Source organism: Salminus brasiliensis, chromosome 18 (assembly GCF_030463535.1).
Source record: "Salminus brasiliensis chromosome 18, fSalBra1.hap2, whole genome shotgun sequence".
Classification (NCBI taxonomy): Eukaryota; Metazoa; Chordata; class Actinopteri; order Characiformes; family Bryconidae; genus Salminus; species Salminus brasiliensis.
The window spans coordinates 32,257,926-32,277,800 of record NC_132895.1 but is presented as its reverse complement, the minus strand read 5'-3'; the positions used below and the strand labels follow the sequence as shown (position 1 = coordinate 32,277,800).

General features: G+C 49.4%; 2 protein-coding genes across 4 annotated transcripts in view; both read right to left on the bottom strand.

Annotated features, from left to right (window-relative positions):
• The window catches only part of LOC140538799 (uncharacterized), an 8,198-nt gene extending 5,473 nt beyond the window's left edge, over positions 1–2,725 (bottom strand). Inside the window, exons 1-6 of the mRNA XM_072661311.1 lie at positions 2,720–2,725; positions 2,512–2,620; positions 1,981–2,106; positions 1,749–1,862; positions 1,370–1,496; positions 261–324 (exon numbers count right to left, since the gene is read on the bottom strand). Coding sequence (XP_072517412.1) covers positions 261–324; positions 1,370–1,496; positions 1,749–1,862; positions 1,981–2,106; positions 2,512–2,620; positions 2,720–2,725 — 546 coding nt within the window. The remainder of the gene's footprint in view (positions 1–260; positions 325–1,369; positions 1,497–1,748; positions 1,863–1,980; positions 2,107–2,511; positions 2,621–2,719) is intronic.
• cdk5rap2 (CDK5 regulatory subunit associated protein 2) overlaps positions 2,582–19,875 on the bottom strand; it is a 41,975-nt gene continuing 24,681 nt past the window's right edge. For 2 of the 3 annotated variants that reach the window (XM_072661387.1, XM_072661388.1), the window contains exons 26-38: positions 13,600–13,731; positions 13,402–13,505; positions 12,225–12,356; positions 11,513–11,566; positions 11,245–11,417; positions 10,660–11,161; positions 8,603–10,343; positions 8,063–8,170; positions 6,972–7,425; positions 6,592–6,812; positions 6,038–6,089; positions 4,601–4,782; positions 2,582–2,846 (exon numbers count right to left, since the gene is read on the bottom strand). In XM_072661387.1, the coding sequence (XP_072517488.1) occupies positions 2,755–2,846; positions 4,601–4,782; positions 6,038–6,089; positions 6,592–6,812; positions 6,972–7,425; positions 8,063–8,170; positions 8,603–10,343; positions 10,660–11,161; positions 11,245–11,417; positions 11,513–11,566; positions 12,225–12,356; positions 13,402–13,505; positions 13,600–13,731 (3,947 nt within the window). In that variant the 3' untranslated portion in view covers positions 2,582–2,754. The remainder of the gene's footprint in view (positions 2,847–4,600; positions 4,783–6,037; positions 6,090–6,591; positions 6,813–6,971; positions 7,426–8,062; positions 8,171–8,602; positions 10,344–10,659; positions 11,162–11,244; positions 11,418–11,512; positions 11,567–12,224; positions 12,357–13,401; positions 13,506–13,599; positions 13,732–19,875) is intronic. The other variant, XM_072661389.1, reaches the window with a different exon arrangement.

The following is a 19,875-nucleotide window of genomic DNA, read 5'->3' as shown; positions in this document are numbered from 1 at the left end:
TGGTGGGATTCTTCAAGCAGAGTATCTTTGATGTCCCTAAATGATGAAGTCATGCCAGGTATTAAATACTAATTAATATTTATATACTGTATATGGATATTTAAAGAAACATTATTCTGCACATACTGATACATTAAAAAACAGTGCTTTTATTATTATAACTAATATATATAATATATTATAACTAAGTCTCTACCTGAGCCCGAGTGAGCTTGAGCTGAGCTCCTGATGCGTTCGTGCACTTGAAGCTCCACTTGTACCGACTGCAGGAGCTGCTGAGTGTCGGCCAACTGCTGCTTCTGGAGTTTACTCTCACACTGCAGTCTACACACACACACACACACACACACACACACATTTATACACACGTTATTTATAAAGAGACATGTGGAAAAGGAGCTCTCAGTCGTGTGTTGAATAGTGTGGGGGTTTCAGGTGTAAGCCGAAACGCTGATTAGCCAATTACCTACCCTCTCATCATTACAGCTCATAAACACAGATAATTACCAACGGCCTCTTACCCGGTCATCTGACGCTGATCACACACACACTCACACACTCACACACTCTCACACACACTCCATGCTACAATGCTATAGCGTTACAGGAAAATACATAATGTCTGCATTATCCGTATCCCGTGTCCTCGAAGCGAGAGGCTGTAAGACACCAGAGTGCTTGTGAGAGCCAGGGTTCCTCATCCCCAGATCCGATCCGAGTGTCTTAATGCCGACTATCAGCAGATACCGACCCAATCTGATCTGATCTTTGTGTTTCTGTAAATAATCCAGCCCCATGATTCAGGTAAGCTGTGCTAATCCATCTGAAATCATTATTTTAGCACCAGTTTCTGTAATCAGACTCAATTCTAATCAGATCCGCTTTGTTTGGAGCGACTTTTTAACGTTATAGTGTTTCATATCTCACAGTTCAGTCTGACTGACCCATCTGACCATTCAGCTCCTTCACAGCTCTGCAGCCACATCACTTAGCTAGTGTGTGTGTGTGCAATATTTTGTGGACGATTAAAGGGTTTAGATCCTCCTCTTCTGACAGATTAACGCACCTGCTGCTCTGGGAGCCGTCTGCTGCATGTTTACAGTGAGGCTCTGAGCTAACCCTAACCTAAAGTTTCCCTCTTCCTCGAACTCGCTGTTCCACCTTAAATAGTGCAGCGGTTTCGCTCTGCTGCTGAACTGTACACACTGTAACTGCGGCACTATTTAAGGTGGAATGGAGAGTTAGCATCAGAAGCTAGCTCTAGCTTCGGTTTTAGGCTGCTAACTGAAATAAGGTCCCTTCACAAAGCCTACACCCGACCGAGGACATCCTAATGTGAGCGGCGGTGAACAGTGGTGTGGAGGGTCACCTGTAAAAGTCGTCCTGCAGGTGTGAGCGCTCTTGGCGGAGAGTTTCACACTGTTTTCTGCTCATCTCCAGTTTGGCCGTGCGCCTGGCCAGAGTCTCTCTCAGTCGGTCATTCTCCTTCTGTTTATCTACACACACACACCACAACACACACACACACACACAGAAACATCAATGCAGCCACGCTACTTTTTAGGGCTAAATGTTTAATAGCATGCAGAGCCCAAATACAGCCAGTAAATCTGTAAGACTGTCATTGTCTCAAGAGGGCGACGGAGAAAACCGCAGACCCGCAAACTCTCAGAGTAGCAAAATGGGCTTGGATAGACTTTATCAGTGTGTTTGTGTGTGTGTGTGTGTGTGTGTGTGTGTATGTGTACCTCTAGCCCCCTGGCTGAGCTGCTCTTTGAGTGTGCGGTTCTGAGCCAAGAGGAAGTGGAGCTCGCTGGTTAGCTGACCTGGTTCTTCTGATCCTCCGATAAAGATATTAGTAGCTAAATAAATAAATAAATGAATTAATTAATACATGAAAGAATGCAATCTGAATTGTTACCTGTATGTAAAGGTGTGTGTGTTTATGTGTGTGTGTGGTGTGTGTGTACGCGTGGCTACCTGGGTCTCTCTCAACCTCCTGCAGTTTTCTCTCCAGCTGCTCACGGAGTCTCTCATTGGTGCGGATGGTCTCCTCCAGACGCTGACGTAGAGCCCGAATCTCCTGCAGGTGCTCCGCCAAGAGATCTGAGAAACGAGGCCAAGATCAAAGCTGGTACATGGATCTAGTACATAGACTACATGGACAAAAGTATTGGGACACCTGTTGACGACCCCCCCCCCCCCTTCTGAAATCAAGGGGATTACAAAGAGTAGACCCTGCTTTTGTGGGAGTGACTGTCTCTGCAGTCCAGGGAGGAAGGGTTTCCACTAGATTCTGGAGTATTGGAGAATTGCTGTGAGGATTTGATTTGATTGCATTCAGCGACAAGAGTTAGCGTCAGGTCCGGATGTTGGACCTTTTTTCAACTCTCCAATTCATCCCATTCAAAAGTACTGGATGTTCTATTGCAGAACTTATCTAGCTGAATGCATTTATTAGAAAGGGTGTCCACAAACATTCGGACACCACACACACACACACTCTCCTACCTGAACTGATGCTCTTGCTCCCCGCTTCCTTCTGATCCTGGTGCTGCTGCTCCGGCTGTCTGTCGGCAGCTTGGCTTGGCGTGTGTGTGTGTGCTGTCGACGGACTGCTCTGGACATGCGAAGTGCGCGAGGATGGAGCGGGTGAGGTCCAGCTCGCTCCTCAGAGTAGCATTGAGCTCTTCGCTGCTCCTCAGCTGGTCCTGCAGACGTCCATTCTCCCTCTGCAGCAGCTGGACGCTCCCCTCAGCGCCGGTGGACGGTGCCACGCCTCCCGGGGAACGAGGAGGCTGTGAGGCCGATCTCGGGAACGACGCCACCGTTAGTCACCTTGGTACCTACAAAAGGCCAGGGACAAAAACATGGTCATGTTCTAGACCTGAGGTTCTCAACCCTGAGTTCTCCTGGAGAACCTCCCAGTCTGCATATTTGAGTGTTTTCCCTGCTCCCAAAACACCGGATTCAGCGAATCGGCTCATTAGCAAGCCGTTCCTGAGCTGAAGGTGGTGCGACGGAGCAGGAATCCGCTCAATGCATGGGGCAGGGGGTTGAATGTACCTTCCTCTTTAGTAGCCTTGAGAACCTTTCTCCATCTGCACGAGAGACTCCGTCTGCAGCACTTTCACCTCAGTCATCTCTTATCCCTTAACTTGACCTTAACAGTCGATTTGAGCACCAGCCCAGCCTCAGCACCGCCACAATCCCAGGGTTAGCACAGTCTGCACCAGCTAGCTTCAGTTTCAGCCTCAGTAAAAGCAGCTACGAACCCCTTCCTCAGCCGGGATACTGCGCAATCCGGACTTTAGCTCAGCCTACGAGAATACTTTAGGTCCGATCCGCTGCCCAAGCCCACTCTGCTGCACGAGCTCAGCTATACGTCCACCAGAGGACAAGCCCACAGACGAAGCCGACCCTCTGATCTCCGGATCTTCTGCGAGCGGAAACCTGCCGCTGCCAGGCCTCCAGAAAGGTCCAAGACGAGCTGGAGCTGTGCAGATCCGTGGGACTTCACTCTCAGTGTACCTGTACTGAGCCAAGTCAACCTCTCAACAGGTAAAGAGGGGTGGTCAGACCCCCACCCCCCACCTCCCACACACACAAATGATATGGATATCAGGGCTGCAGAGCTTCAGGGCTCAGAGGGGATAGGAGAGCAGATACAGGATAGGCCTGGTGAATAATGTATCTGTGAGGGCCGGTAACTGGACACCGGCCGCTTTGCTGCACCTCTCCACTGGGCCGCACTCGAAACACTTGCACAGACAGAAGCGTGGATCAATGGAAAAGAAGTGCGATCAGACAGGGCTGGGGGGGGGGCTATTCACACTTGTGGGGGGCATATGTATATTTAATAAGAGGACAGAACACACCTCACAGGTTCCAGCTACAGAAGCACACATTAAGCTAAGCCCTGTTTTCATCCCCCGCTGTCAATCATTAGGCCCCTCCCTCTTGGTTTCCCTTCCTGCAGACGAGGATTCATCCCCTATTAACCGATGAACTGCACTGACCCGGTCAGTCCATCGGCCACTTCCAGAGCATCTGGAATACACTGGACGGACAAAAGTATTGGGACGCCTGCTTATTTATGTTCAAAACTAGTTAACTCCAGGCGGGGTCTTCTCTACACAATGCCATCCCCTAATCTAATGACCATCACGGGGGTCAGGAGGACCACATGGTGAGCTCGAAGGCTTTGATGGAGCGAGAGAGAAATGAATAATTCAGCTCTTCTGAAATGACTCGGATGAGATTAACCGACTAAGCCTTGGGGGCATAAATCTGTAATGGCTGGAACTAAATGACTTGGACAAAAGTATTGGGATACCTGCTCATTCATTGTTTCTTCTGAAATCACAAGGATTAAAAATGAGTTTCAGCTGTCTTTACTGTCATGGAAAGAAGGCTTTCTACTAGATTTTGGAGGAGGAGCATTGCTGTGAGGATTTGCTTGCATTCGGCGCTATGAGCTGGAGTTAGTGAGGTCAGGATATTGGATGGATGATCCCCACTCAGCAACCCAACTGCAGGCGGTTCTGAGCTGTGTGTGTGTTGGTTTGAGTGGGGTGCAGTCAGCTCAGCTGAGTGTTACCTCTGCTGAAGGGTCGTGTGAGAGAGGCAGGTGGACTGTCGTGAGCGGAGGCCGTGCCGTCGTTAGAGATCCTGTCACTCGTCTCGGAGTCGGAGTCCTGATGCTCTCCCACACCGCGACTGCGCAGCCCGTCCTTCAGGTGCTGGATGAGCTTGTCCTTTTCCCGGAGCTCTGCGGAGAGCCTGACACACCACACAAAGCAGTTAGTGAGCTGGGAACCGGGGAATTCTGAAACTGGGTTCTGACACTGCCATACTTGGATACATCTTGGATACATCAGGTTTAGCAGTGCTGCATCAAGTTGTGTTTAAACCCCGACCACTAGAGGGCAGTGTTGTACTATGTCATCATATCCCACTGTTCTGATTGGATAAACGAGTCTTTTACTCAGATGATGGCACTTTTTCGTATGATCACAATTTGATTAATTAAAACAATTTAATACATTGATAAACGTGGGGAAAAAAGGACCAATGGAAAAGCTCTAAACACATTAAGGACACAATAAGGACACTTCAAACCACATCAACCCAGAACTAGAGAACAGCAAGAGAAGAGCGGAACAGTAGTAGTAGAAGAAGAAGAACAGCTCACTGGAAGGTGATGACCAGAACGGAGCAGAAACATGCTGATACTGAGGACAAACAGGCTGTTCAACGAACAGTTCACACCCACCCCCACCCCCACACACACAGAGATCAGTTCACTTCGATCCACTACATGGAAACTCCTGAATGGACTGTGAAAGAATCGAGAAGAGCCGAACAGTTCGCGTTCTGGAGAAAGGAGGGTTTGTGAATTCCCCATTACTTTCAGAGCAAGGCTGGAAAACGCTGAAAGGGGGTCATGCACCATACAGCTGCCTGTAAACACACACACACACACACACACACACACACGCACTCCACTCCACACTGTGCCACAGTGGCAGCCCCACTCACAGGTCCATGTGCTGCTTGGTGGCCAGCGCTAGATTCTGGTTCTGCCGGCACAGGTACACAATCTGCAGCTGCTGCTGCTCCCTGTCGCCCTCTAGCTGAGCACGCAGGCACTGCAGCTCCTCCATCAGCCAGTCCCACTCACTGCTACCAGTGAGGGATCATCAGAAGGCAGTGAAGAGAAGGCAGAGGAGCTGAACATGGCTGAACTAGGGTTAATTTGCTTCCCTCACACTCCGGACTGATATCTGCTGTTAGTGTGTGTGTGTATGTGTGTGTGTGTGTGTGTGTGTTTTAGCGAATGACATAATCACACAAACATGCCTAAAGCGCTCCTCGTCCAAAGATGCTTTCAAAAGTGAAGGCTTGGAGAGCTGGAGGGATTACTCAGTGACTGAAATCCCACTGAGGACTTCAGCAAGACCACTGCCGAGTCAGGATGTGTGTGTGTTTGGAAGGGGGGGGTGTTTAGAGTGGTGTGTCCATGTGGTATGCTCACCTGACAGCCAGCTCCATGCTTGACCTCTCGTCATTATCCACACGAGCATCTCCTGGGAAACAGAGGGGGGGGGGGGGGGGGGGGGGGTGAACAGGGAGGTGAGAAGCACATCTCTGAACACAGAACCTGACCTTCAGCCTTAGAAACACAGCAGATTGACAAAAGTATTGGGACACCTACTGGTTCATTGTTTCTGTTAAGGGGATTAAAAAGAGTGTATCCTGCTTTTGTTGGAGTCTCTAATGTCCAGGGAAGAAGAATGCTTTCTACTAGATTCTGGAGGAGCATCACTGTGAGGATTTGATTGCATTCAGTATGAGAATGAGGAAAACCAGAAAGTTTGGTCCTTGAGTTCCACGTTGGCCTTTACTTAAGGATTTGGACTGCAGGACAAAGAGGGCCATGGCAAGATGCTCGACAGGACTGAAGCCCCACACACAAGGCCTCCCTTTGGCTACTGCAACTACGTTTTGATGGCTGCTTATCTCTGGTGTGTGTGTGTGTGTGTGTGTGTGTGTGTGTGTGTTTCAACGCACATATGCAGATCTACTCACCCTGCTCCAGCTTCTCAAGCAGGCTGAGGCTCCGGTCCAGCTGCTGCCTCAGCGGTGTGTCCAGCGCAGGTTGCCCGTCGCTAGGTTGCAGAAGGTCCTCCAAAGCGCCGCGGAGCTCCTGGAGCTGCCTGCGCTGCTCTACACCCAGGCCTCGAGAGACACGGATCTGCTTGCGTAGCTCACACAGTTCTCGGGCTTGGGACTGCACCAGAGACTCAATCCTGCAGGGCAGAATGGCGATGAGGTCAACCACAGGAGTTATGGGTGGACGATTGGAAGGAACGATGAACGAGCTGTCCCAATACTTTTGTCCATTCAGTGCATTGATTTATGTAGTCAAGTAAATGGGACCAATTGCATATTGTGAATGAAGCCCTTACTTGGACGGCGACGGCGACTGGCTGCTTCTGTTCGTCGTTCGCTCTCTCTCCAGGTCGAGGGTGAGCTGAGCAATCTGAGCCTTCATCGCCTGCCTGTCCACCTCCTCCTCCTCTTCCTCTTCCTCTCTGCCGAGGGGCTCCGAGGCGGTGCTTAAGGCCTCGGCGGACAGAGACTTCTTCCGCAGCAGCCGCTGGAGGTGCTTGATGACCTTGTGCTGACTCTCGACCTGCAACCTCAGCTGCTGGAGCTGCTGGCGGAGCAGGGCGGGGTCCAGGTTGGGGTCAGCGGGGTCAGCGCTGGAGTTGCAGGGTCGCGGAGAGCTCAGATCAGGGGAGCTGGGGTAGGACGGGCTGGACGCCGTGGTGTCCAGGTTCTCTGCGGAGGAGAACCCGGCCAGGGTGCGCTTCAGAGTTGGAGAGCGAGCAGGGTGCGAACGCGCGGCGCCATCTACGTCTGAAGGAGGGGAAAAAAACAACACACACACACACACACACACACACACACAGGCAGATGATAACCAGCGACCAGGAAACAGAGCAGATGGTGAAGAAGAACAGATTACCACCTTAGAGATACCAGCCATAGCGTCAACATGCAGGAGAGGGGTCATTAGTACAGAGCGTCTGCCCATCACTTCAGACACGTGCACAACCAGAGACCTCTTGGACATGCAGAAACCCTGCTGAGCTCAGGCATGCGCACACACACACACACATCTGGCATAACCCCCTAAGCTTAAATGGGTAGGTCTGTCCAAAGACTATTGTCAACATGGCCAACATCCTCGGATACATGCAAAACCAGCCACCGCCTCAAGTCAACCACCCAGCCGACACAAGAGTAGTACGGGAGTACTGTGTACCTAGGTGTCCATACTGACTCTAAGGCAGACTCTAAGGCTTGAGGCACCTTTAGGATCCTAGCCAATAGAACCTAGCTAGGTGTACATTATTATTAACCAGTGGCTGGGGTGTTGTATTATATTACTGCCCATCTAAAGCCACACAAAGTCCAAAGGAAAGGGAAAGGCAAGCCAGGCACCAGGGGTTTGTGAAATCATGCAAGCGCCGAGAGCGCAGAGAGCATCTACCTGTACCCTCCTCCCTCTCCACCTCCGCCTCACTCCTTCCACTTGTCTCGTAGCCAAGGTCCTGCGCGTCCACCTGAACCCCCTTATCATCGTGCTCCCCAGGTGGTGCTACGGGGCATGTGCATGGGTCAAATGTGAAACGAAAAGGCCATCGACTCGCTGTGTGGTTTGATAACGTGATGTAAAATAATAATAAAAAAAGGCTGCGGTATAAATGAACAACATACACTATAAGGACAAAAGTATTGGGACACCTCCAGTTAGCAAACCGTACTTGGGGCCATAGAACTGTTTGGTTAGACCCACCCCTTCTTTCACTAATGTGCGGCAAAGCTTGCATGGACTGCATGGCAAGGGGCTTGATTTTATACACCTGTGGCCGAATGGGACGAAATCAAATGAGATTCGTCCCAATACTTTTGTCCATATGTACTGGCGCCTATGGTGTCTTGGTTTCTTGAGCATATCAACTCTTAGAAAGCAAAGCCTGGCTTGCAAAGTGTACATGGGTGCCGGTTCATGTGGATCCATCTCCCTCACCTTTGTCTCGGCCCATGTGTCTCCCGCTCCCGGTTGAGTTCTGCGGGACCACGCCGGTCTGGGCAGCGGCCAGCTTCTCCTCCAGGTTCCGACATGCCTCCTGCTTCTCCTTCAGGGTATCCTCTAGATTCTGACACATCGCCTCCTTCTCCTTCACGATCTTCCTCAGGCTCTCCAACTGGGCATCCCGCTCGCTGGAAACGTCGCCAGCCTTAACCCCGCCCCGCTCTGTAAGGCCACGCCTCTTCTGATCTTTAACTTGCTTCTCCAGCTCCCGAACCTTCTGGGCGCGCTCTTTCAGGAGCTGGAGGAGCACCGACAGGCTCTTGTGGAGGTTCAAGTGTGCAGTGCCAGCTTGCCCAGTACACCAGGTTTCGGGCAGGTTCTGTTGTCGCCGTGAGGACAGACCTTCCTGGTTCTGCTGCCCTTGAGAAATCGGGGTGCTGGTCTTCTGCTGACCAACGCAACCCAATTTGCTCAGGAATGGGCCGGCGATGGTGCTCTGGTTTATGTCGGTAATGCCGGGCTCCTCGATTCTGTCCCTCTCCAAGAAGGCAAGGCGAAGCCTGTCCAGATTCTGCTGCAGCTCCTCCTCAGCTGAGATGTCAGAACCGTGCAAGGGCTGATCGGACCTGGAGCAGAAATCAGCAACGGACTCCGCTGCTTGTTCGGCCGCTACAATGCACTCGGACAGACAAGCAATTAGCCTGCCCTGTACGTCTGCAAGCCCCTCATCTGCTTGAGGACCTTGACCGCTGACCTCCTCCTGACCGTGCTTCGGCGTACTGGCTTTACCTTCTAATTTGGCGATAGCTTCCTCTGCAGATCTGAGCTTTTCCTGCAGCTCTGCGTTTAGCCTGCACTGCCGCAGGAGAGACTCTTGCAGGGACTCCGCTTGCCGCTGCAGGTCCGACTCCAGCGAGGAACCTCCGTCTGGGCAGTTCAACCTCTCTGCAGCTGCATCCTTACGTTCTTGTAAGGTCCCGATCTGACGGAGTAGCCCTTCAAGCCTGTCGCACAACTCCTGTGAGTCGCCCTGACCGGGGGCAAAGGCAGGGGCGGGGGTGGGACCAGGGGCAGGTGTGCTTTCAGGTTGATCAGCGGTGGTCAGTGACGCAATGGCAGACTCTGCGGTGTTTAAGCACTCCAGCAGCTGAGCGTTGAGCTGGTCCTTCTCCTGCACGGCTCTCTGAAGCTCTGCACACTGCCGCTGCAGCGACCCACCCGATCCTGGTTCGGACTGACCCAGACCGCTTTCAGCGTCTAGGCTGCAGGCCGTAAGATATGCAATGGTGGACTCTGCGGCCTGCAGAGCTTCCAGGTACTGGCTGTTCAGCTTGTCCTTCTCCTGCAGATCTGCCTGCAGAGCCTCCCAATCGCGTATCTGGAGCTGAAGCTGCGAGATCAGCTCCTCCTTCTCCTGGCACTCTTGGTTCAGCAGCTCAAGCTGGGTCAGGAGTTCTGACTCCTGAACCTCACCAGCTTTGTCGGCATCCGGGATCCGTTTCGCCTCTTGCTGCTCGTTTCTTCCGGCCTCAGAGTTCCAAAGGGCCTCGGAGCTACTGCTCGGAGAACTGTGAAGCTCTGCTCCTTTGAGGTATCTGCTGCTGATGGATGGTTGGTCAGAGTCTGTCCCACTATGGCACTCGGTACTTTCTTCCGGATCACGGTCAGGCAACTCTTGTCTGTCCGTTTGCTTCGCTGGCTTCACGGGGACCGGCAGCCGGGATTTCACGTATGCCTGAAGCACAAGACAGAAGACGACGATGATGTTTACTGCAAAGATCTAAAGCTCAAGAGCTCAAACGCTACCTCCCACCCCCCACACCCTTACATCCCGACACTAGAAGGGTGAGGACTGACGCATGTGGGACCAGCCGCCTTGCATCAGCTAGCAGATGCCAGCGCCATGCCACCCACCCTGAGAGAGCAAGGCCAATTGTGCTCCCTCCGGCTCCTGCTGCTGATGGCAGTGCCTTAGTCCACTGGACCACTTAAAGCCCACCATGGGATGTAGGTGCGCCGGTCAGCGAGAGTAGCCTGGATTTAAGACTTACCGCATGTTTCGCCATCTGATGCTTCTGGCTCCTGGTCAGCTTTTGGTTGCTTTGGCCTTGTCTGCCCTTCTGTTTCCGATCTTGAGCAACATCATCATCATCATCATCATCATGTTGTTCCTCCCCCTCATTCCTCTCTCGACCTTTGTTCTTTAGCCTGTCCTCCAGACTGAGGGCGTGTTTCCGTGAGGCCTCGTTCTCCAACCGCAGACGCTCCATCTCACGGGCCATGCTGACGATCAGTTCCGGGTCGAACCCTGTGCCTCCACTCACCGATGCTGCAGCTGCTGCTGTGTTCCTCTGCAGCTGTTCCTTCAGCAGCCGAATGACCTTCCGGTGACTGCGGGCCTCGGTTCGGAGCGTTTGCACGGTTTGCCGGAGGTCAGCGTGACCGTCACTCTCTCCGGAACTCTCTGCACTCTCTTTGGACTCTGCGGAGTGCTCTTCTTTCAGGAGGCCGCGGAGCTCGGACGCCTCTAGGCGCAGTTTGGCGACCTGCTCCCTGTGGGACAAATGACATAAGGAATCATCTGAGGAATGTACGGGCTGCCGACTGTGGTGCGCTGATTTCTGGGGGTTGCTTACCGGAGCTGAGAAATGGATTCTGCTCCACATTCTAGGAGTAAGGACTTGAGTTCTGTCCGCTCACCATCACCGCCCTGTTGCTCTGCAGCATGCGGGAAGTCTCGTTTTCCTTTCAGGGACTGAGCTGAAGGAGAACTCGCAGCCTTGCTTTGAGCTTTTGCGTTACGTTTTTCCTGGGAATTAAAGATTCAAATATAAATCAGCTCACGTCACAGCTGTAACTTCGGCGTTAAATACATATAGAATATAGACATTTCCTGTTTCTTACCTTTAGGTCGGGATCAGCACTGGCGGCCAGAGGTCTGGCCAGTCCCTGCGGTTGCTAAAGTAATGGGATGGATGGTGACACATGACTTGAGAACAGAAAACGGCATGAAGAAAAATATAAAGAAAGCACAGAGTAACAGCAGGATGGAGCGACTGCACGTGGTTATGGGTAAGAAACACAGGTCAAAGAGACAGAGAGAGAGAGAGAGAGGAGAAAATAGGGGTTAGGAAGGACTAATAATGAGAGGGGGAGAGAGAGAGAGAGAGAGAGAGAGAGAGAGCGAGACTACTACTACACACATCCATGCAGTAACACACACCCACACAGATATCAGCTACCACTAGCATGGTGTGTTAGTCAGAGGGGACAGGGTCTGCCTCTACTGCAGGACTGACAGGACTAAACAAAAGACCTACAAGAGTCAAAGGTTAAAGGTTAGAGGATAAGGAGGGGAAGGAGGTAAGAAGCTCTGGACTGGAAACACCGTGTGATGAGCCTCTAAATACACAACCGTCACAACTGCATTTTATAAACAGAAAGAAAGTGATGAGTATGACTCATCATGTGACCGTCAATCCGTCTCTCCCGGCCACAGCGGAAACATTTCATATAAAAACAAACAGCTTTCGTCCACCGCAGTCAGCTGTGAGCCGTCAGCTGTGAGCCGTCAGCTGTGAGCCGTCAGCTGTGAGCCGTCAGCTCAGGGCTTTACCTTGCTGGGAGTTGAAAGGTCAATAAGATCAGACTCTCCATCTGAGTCTCTCTGAGAATCACCCACAATGCCACGCTCGGCCAATGCCAACCTGTTCTGGAGCTCAGCATTCAGAGCCTGCAGCTCCGAGACCTGCGGAAGGGAGCGAGGGGTGGTGGGAGGGGTGAAGGAGGGAAGGGGGTTTGGAAATGGAGGGAAGGAGGAAAGAGGGAGGGAGGGAGAATAGGAGGAGGGAGAGAGGGAGCGAGGGAGAATAGGAGTAGGGAGGGAGAATAGAAGTAGGGAGGGAGAATAGAAGTAGGGAGGGAGAAGAGAAGTAGGGAGGGAGAATAGAAGTAGGGAGGGAGGGAGGGAGATTAGAAGTAAGTAGGGAGGGAGGGAGAATAGAAGTAAGGAGGGAGGGAGGGAGGGAGATTAGAAGTAAGGAGGGAGAAAAGAAGTAAGGAGGGAGGGAGGGAGAATAGAAGTAAGGAGGGAGAATAGAAGTAAGGAGGGAGAAAAGAAGTAAGGAGGGAGAAAAGAAGTAAGGAGGGAGAAAAGAAGTAAGGAGGGAGGGAGGGAGAATAGAAGTAAGGAGGGAGAATAGAAGTAAGGAGGGAGGGAGGGAGAATAGAAGTAAGGAGGGAGAATAGAAGTAAGGAGGGAGAAAAGAAGTAAGGAGGGAGGGAGGGAGAATAGAAGTAAGGAGGGAGAATAGAAGTAAGGAGGGAGGGAGGGAGAATAGAAGTAAGGAGGGAGAATAGAAGTAAGGAGGGAGAAAAGAAGTAAGGAGGGAGGGAGGGAGAATAGAAGTAAGGAGGGAGAATAGAAGTAAGGAGGGAGAATAGAAGTAAGGAGGGAGAATAGAAGTAAGGAGGGAGGGAGGGAGAATAGAAGTAAGGAGGGAGAAAAGAAGTAAGGAGGGAGGGAGGGAGAATAGAAGGAGGGAGGGAAGGAGAATAGAAGTAAGGAGGGAGGGAGGGAGATTAGAAGTAGGGAGGGAGGGAGAATAGGGGAAGAGAGAGAGGGAACGGGAGGGAGGGAGAATAGAAGTATGGAGAAGAGAGGGAGGGAACGGGAGGGGGGGGACGAGAGGGGGGGGGACGAGAGGGGGGGCGGGAGGTTGGGGGATAAATGGAGTTTAATGCAGGGGTCATTACAGGCCTCTTTTTAAAGCAACACTTTCGGCTAAACTCACCTTCAGTCTGAGCTGATCTGCAGACGACGGCTCCTCCTCCAGCCCTTCTCCCACACATATACTCATATAGGAGGTCTGCTCCCCCATCAGACTCAGCGTGTCCACTGCAATCACCATACACACACTGTTCATAGCAACCCGCATGGACTTCGCAGTGTTTACGCACTTTCTACGGTCTCGCCGAGTGTGTGTTCCTACCAGAGTCGTTGGCCTGTCCCACTCCTCCACCCCTGCTCTGGATCTGGCCCAGTCTGGCCTGCAGAGACGAGTTCCATCGCTGAGCTTCCTCTAGAGCATCACGCATACTCTCCAGCTCTGCAGGGTCAGCCCCTGTATACACACACACACACACACACACACACACACACACACACTTTTAAACCAGATACACTCGAACCACATTCCACAACCAAAACTCCTCCCAGTCTGACCCAAAACACCACTAATAATTGCAGAAGAATGAGCAAATTTGCATATTTCGCCCCACACAATATTGACTACAGAGTGCATGCCCGTCTCCCACAATGCACTGCTTTTCAATATGTAGCAAACACTATAGCTAACAACATCAGCTGGATGTGGACCAGAATGCATTGCGAGTCTTGTTGCTAAGCAACAGGCAGTGAAACGCCGGAGACAACCTTTGCTCACGCAAGCCAGTGATGGTCACCAGCCACCGGATGCTGGGAACGTCCCCTATCTTCCCATGTAGTTTCATTAACAGTAGGTGTAGGTTGCTTAGCAACCTCTCTACTTCGTAAAAGGGCGCAGTACTAATGAGGGAAGAGGGATGTATTTCGGTCGCAGCCAGTCAGACGGCACCTGGCTCTTAAAGGGGACGACGAGAGACGCTCTGATTGGTTTATTGTTGCACGTTACGCCCGAAACACTCCCATGATTCATTAAGAGACATCGGTGCATGCTGGACCAATAGAAATGCTCCAAAATGGCACGGACTTGCATTAAGAGTTTTGGAGATGCAAGGTTTGCGCTGAATGGAGGAGGAGCCTCATTAGCACGCCGTGACGTTGCTGAGCAACCTATACCTACTGTTACTGAACTGGTGACTGGTGGCTACGGTGACTCAGCCAAAGCTGGCTTATATGAGCGAACGTCGGCGGCTCCTGCCCGGTCCGCTGTCTGTTAGCAACGGCGCTCCCAATGCATTCTGGTCCACATTCAGCTGCTGCAGTGAGCTACGATGTTTACTAGAAATTAGCAGTGCATTGTGGGAGACTGTGTGTAGTCCCCCCCACCCGACCCCACCTCTCATTCTGTCCATGTCTAAATTAGGTCATGTGTGCAGTGGTGAGATTACTTGTAGAGGCCTCCCAACAGGGGGTGAGAGGGCATTGCCACGGAAACACACATGACCCAGATGGACCAAGAGGATTAATCAGGTCAAAGGCGGGACACTTTCTCTATAGCCCTCTCTCTCTCTCTCTCTCTCTCTCCTCATCGTTCGTCCTTTTCCAGCATGTTAAGACAGCTGTAATGATTATTAGAATAAATATGAATAAATATATAAAAGGGTGAAATGGAGCAGGGAGTCGCGTAAGCACTGGCAGAGTCTGTCCTCATTTTAAATACCGTCCCTAGTTTGAGGTACCGTCCTCATTTTGAGATATCATCCTTACGTTTAAATACCGTCCTCATTTTGAGGTACTGTCCTAACTGGGCAACACCATCCTCATATTGAGGTAGCATCCACATTTTAAGGTGTTGTCGTAACTGAGATACTATTTTGAAATGTGGATAGTGTCCTAATTTTGAGGTACTGTCCTAACTAAGATCCCATCCACATTTTAAAATACTGTCCTCATTTTGAGGTACCGTCCTAGCTGAGATCCCATCCACATTTTAAAATACTGTCCTCATTTTGAGGTACCGTCCTAGCTGAGATCCCATCCACATTTTAAAATACTGTCCTCATTTTGAGGTACCGTCCTAGCTGAGATCCCATCCACATTTTAAAATACTGTCCTCATTTTGAGGTACCGTCCTAGCTGAGATCCCATCCACATTTTAAAATACTGTCCTCATTTTGAGGTACCGTCCTAGCTGAGATCCCATCCACATTTTAAAATACTGTCCTCATTTTGAGGTACCGTCCTAGCTGAGATCCCATCCACATTTTAAAATACTGTCCTCATTTTGAGGTACCGTCCTAGCTGAGATCCCATCCACATTTTAAAATACTGTCCTCATTTTGAGGTACCGTCCTAGCTGAGATCCCATCCACATTTTAAAATACTGTCCTCATTTTGAGGTACTGTCCTAGCTGAGATCCCATCCACATTTTAAAATACTGTCCTCATTTTGAGGTACCGTCCTAGCTGAGATCCCATCCACATTTTAAAATACTGTCCTCATTTTGAGGTACCGTCCTCACTGGGCAACACCATCTTCATATTGATATAGCGTTCTCATTTTAAAATACTGTCCTCATTTTGAGGTACCGTCCTAACTGAGATCCCATCCACATTTTAAAATACTGAGATCCCATCCACATTTTAAAATACTGTCCTCATTTCGAGGTACCGTCCTAACTGAGATCCCATCCACATTTTAAAATACTGTCCTCGTTTCGAGGTACCGTCCTAACTGAGATCCCATCCACATTTTAAAATACTGTCCTCGTTTCGAGGTACCGTCCTAACTGAGATCCCATCCACATTTTAAAATACTGTCCTCATTTTGAGGTACTGTCCTAACTGAGATCCCATCCACATTTTAAAATACTGTCCTTATTTTGAGGTACTGTCCTAACTGAGATCCCATCCACATTTTAAAATACTGTCCTCGTTTCGAGGTACCGTCCTCACTGAGATCCCACCCACATTTTAAAATACTGTCCTCATTTTGAGGTACTGTCCTAACGGAGATCCCATCCACATTTTAAAATAGCGTCCTCATTTTGAGGTACTGTCCTAGCTCAGATCCCATCCACATTTTAAAATACCGTCCTCGTTTTGAGGTACTGTCCTAGCTGAGATCCCATCCACATTTTAAAATAGCGTCCTCGTTTCGAGGTACTGTCCTAGCTCAGATCCCATCCACATTTTAAAATAGCGTCCTCATTTTGAGGTACTGTCCTAGCTCAGATCCCATCCACATTTTAAAATAGCGTCCTCATTTTGAGGTACTGTCCTAGCTGAGATCCCATCCACATTTTAAAATAGCGTCCTCATTTTGAGGTACTGTCCTAGCTGAGATCCCATCCACATTTTAAAATAGCGTCCTCATTTTGAGGTACTGTCCTAGCTCAGATCCCATCCACATTTTAAAATACCGTCCTCATTTTGAGGTACTGTCCTAGCTCAGATCCCATCCACATTTTAAAATAGCGTCCTCATTTTGAGGTACTGTCCTAACTCAGATCCCATCCGCATTTTAAAATAGCGTCCTCATTTTGAGGTACTGTCCTAGCTGAGATCCCATCCGCATTTTAAAATACCGTCCTCATTTTGAGGTACTGTCCTAGCTGAGATCCCATCCGCATTTTAAAATACCGTCCTCATTTTGAGGTACTGTCCTAGCTGAGATCCCATCCGCATTTTAAAATAGCGTCCTCATTTTGAGGTACTGTCCTAGCTCAGATCCCATCCACATTTTAAAATACTGTCCTTGTTTCGAGGTACCGTCCTCACTGAGATCCCACCCACATTTTAAAATACTGTCCTCATTTTGAGGTACTGTCCTAACGGAGATCCCATCCACATTTTAAAATACCGTCCTAGCTCAGATCCCATCCACATTTTAAAATAGCGTCCTCGTTTCGAGGTACTGTCCTAGCTCAGATCCCATCCACATTTTAAAATAGCGTCCTCATTTTGAGGTACTGTCCTAGCTCAGATCCCATCCACATTTTAAAATACCGTCCTCATTTTGAGGTACTGTCCTAGCTCAGATCCCATCCACATTTTAAAATAGCGTCCTCATTTTGAGATACTGTCCTAGCTGAGATCCCATCCACATTTTAAAATAGCGTCCTCATTTTGAGGTACTGTCCTAGCTGAGATCCCATCCACATTTTAAAATAGCGTCCTCATTTTGAGGTACTGTCCTAGCTCAGATCCCATCCACATTTTAAAATATCGTCCTCATTTTGAGGTACTGTCCTAGCTCAGATCCCATCCACATTTTAAAATAGCGTCCTCATTTTGAGGTACTGTCCTAGCTGAGATCCCATCCGCATTTTAAAATAGCGTCCTCATTTTGAGGTACTGTCCTAACTCAGATCCCATCCGCATTTTAAAATAGCGTCCTCATTTTGAGGTACTGTCCTAGCTGAGATCCCATCCGCATTTTAAAATACCGTCCTCATTTTGAGGTACTGTCCTAGCTCAGATCCCATCCGCATTTTAAAATAGCGTCCTCATTTTGAGGTACTGTCCTAACTCAGATCCCATCCGCATTTTAAAATAGCGTCCTCATTTTGAGGTACTGTCCTAGCTGAGATCCCATCCGCATTTTAAAATACCGTCCTCATTTTGAGGTACTGTCCTAGCTGAGATCCCATCCGCATTTTAAAATACCGTCCTCATTTTGAGGTACTGTCCTAGCTGAGATCCCATCCACATTTTAAAATACCGTCCTCATTTTGAGGTACTGTCCTAGCTGAGATCCCATCCACATTTTAAAATAGCGTCCTCATTTTGAGGTACTGTCCTAGCTGAGATCCCATCCACATTTTAAAATAGCGTCCTCATTTTGAGGTACTGTCCTAACTCAGATCCCATCCACATTTTAAAATAGCGTCCTCATTTTGAGGTACTGTCCTAGCTGAGATCCCATCCACATTTTAAAATAGCGTCCTCATTTTGAGGTACTGTCCTAGCTCAGATCCCATCCACATTTTAAAATAGCGTCCTCATTTTGAGGTACTGTCCTAGCTCAGATCCCATCCACATTTTAAAATACCGTCCTCATTTTGAGGTACCGTCCTAGCTGAGATCCCATCCACATTTTAAAATAGTGTCCTCAATTTGGAGTACTGTCTTAACTGAGATCCCATCCACATTTTAAAATACCGTCCTCATTTTGAGGTACTGTCCTAGCTCAGATCCCATCCACATTTTAAAATACTGTCCTCATTTTGAGGTATTGTTCTAATTGAGATCTCATCCACATTTTAAAATACTGTCCTCATTTTGAGGTATTGTTCTAATTGAGATCTCATCCACATTTTAAAATACTGTCCTCATTTTCAGGTACTGTCTTCACTAGGCAATACCATCTTCATATTGAGATAGTGTCCTCGTTTTGAGGTACTGTCCTAAAAAGCATTTTGAAACACTGTGGTACTACGGTATTACCATTATACTGCCCAAAGCTGGTGAAGACATGTCATGAACAGACAGAAAGTCAGTGTGTGTGTGTGTGTGTGTGTAACATGGGAGAGACAGACACACAGAAAGCATGCTTTATTTAAGGGCTATTTTATCTCCAGAGATGAGATGAATTCACAGATGGGAGAAGCAGAAACTCAGACAGAGAGACAGAGAGACATACGAGAAGCCAATCGTGGGGCGAGAGACAAGCAGAGACAGAGCAGGTGAGGGAGGAATGTTAGTATGCAATCAGAACATCAACACAGAGAAAGAGAGAAAGACTGATGCCCAAAAAAACAACAACCAACCAAAAAACACCACATGAGCGATGAAGCAGCCAAATTAATAGGAACAGGAAAGTGATAAAACCATTAACAGCAACCACAGAGCCAGCAGCCAAGTGCGGGAGCGCGGGATAAGCAAGACAGCAACGTGCAAAAGGGCTGAATGGCATTAAATGAGCGAGATAGCAGAGCTGGACTGGAGAATATGTCGTGTTCAGTTCAGGCAGATCTATGATATCACTTTTGCATCCCCCTTTGCTTTAAGCTCTAACAGCAGCAGCTCTGGAGGCTTTTCTGCACTCTGCTCTGAGCTCAGCACTCGGCCCTGACCCCGCTCTGTAACTTTACGTGGTCTGACAGACACTCTGAGCTGAGCTGCTCTCTGTGAGCTGTTCCTCCTAAACTCTTCCACTGTTCAATAATAACACCACTCACAGCTGATGGAGGAAGATCTAGGAGGGAAGGTCTAAATTTCACCAGCTGACTTCTTGTTGTTGGTGCAGCGGTGTCTCCTATTACATACAGAACCACGCTGGAGTTCAGTGAGCTCTTCAGAACCTCCCAGACTTTCACTGATGTGTGGAAGAAAGGTAGGCCGCATGGCTAGGGGCTTGATTCTATACACCTATGGCTGAACGGGACTGAATCAGACACCTTTAATAGGCTAATTTAGCGATAAGGATATGTGTCCAAATACTTATTTTTTTCAATATAAATGATTTATGGAATTTTTCCCTTTCTCTGCCAATTTGCTTCTGTCAATTAACCCACCCGTTCATATCTCCATCTAGCGCTAGCCATGCTCCCGACACTAGGACCAGGTAAGGACCAGCCACCGCCTCCTTTCTAACCGCCGG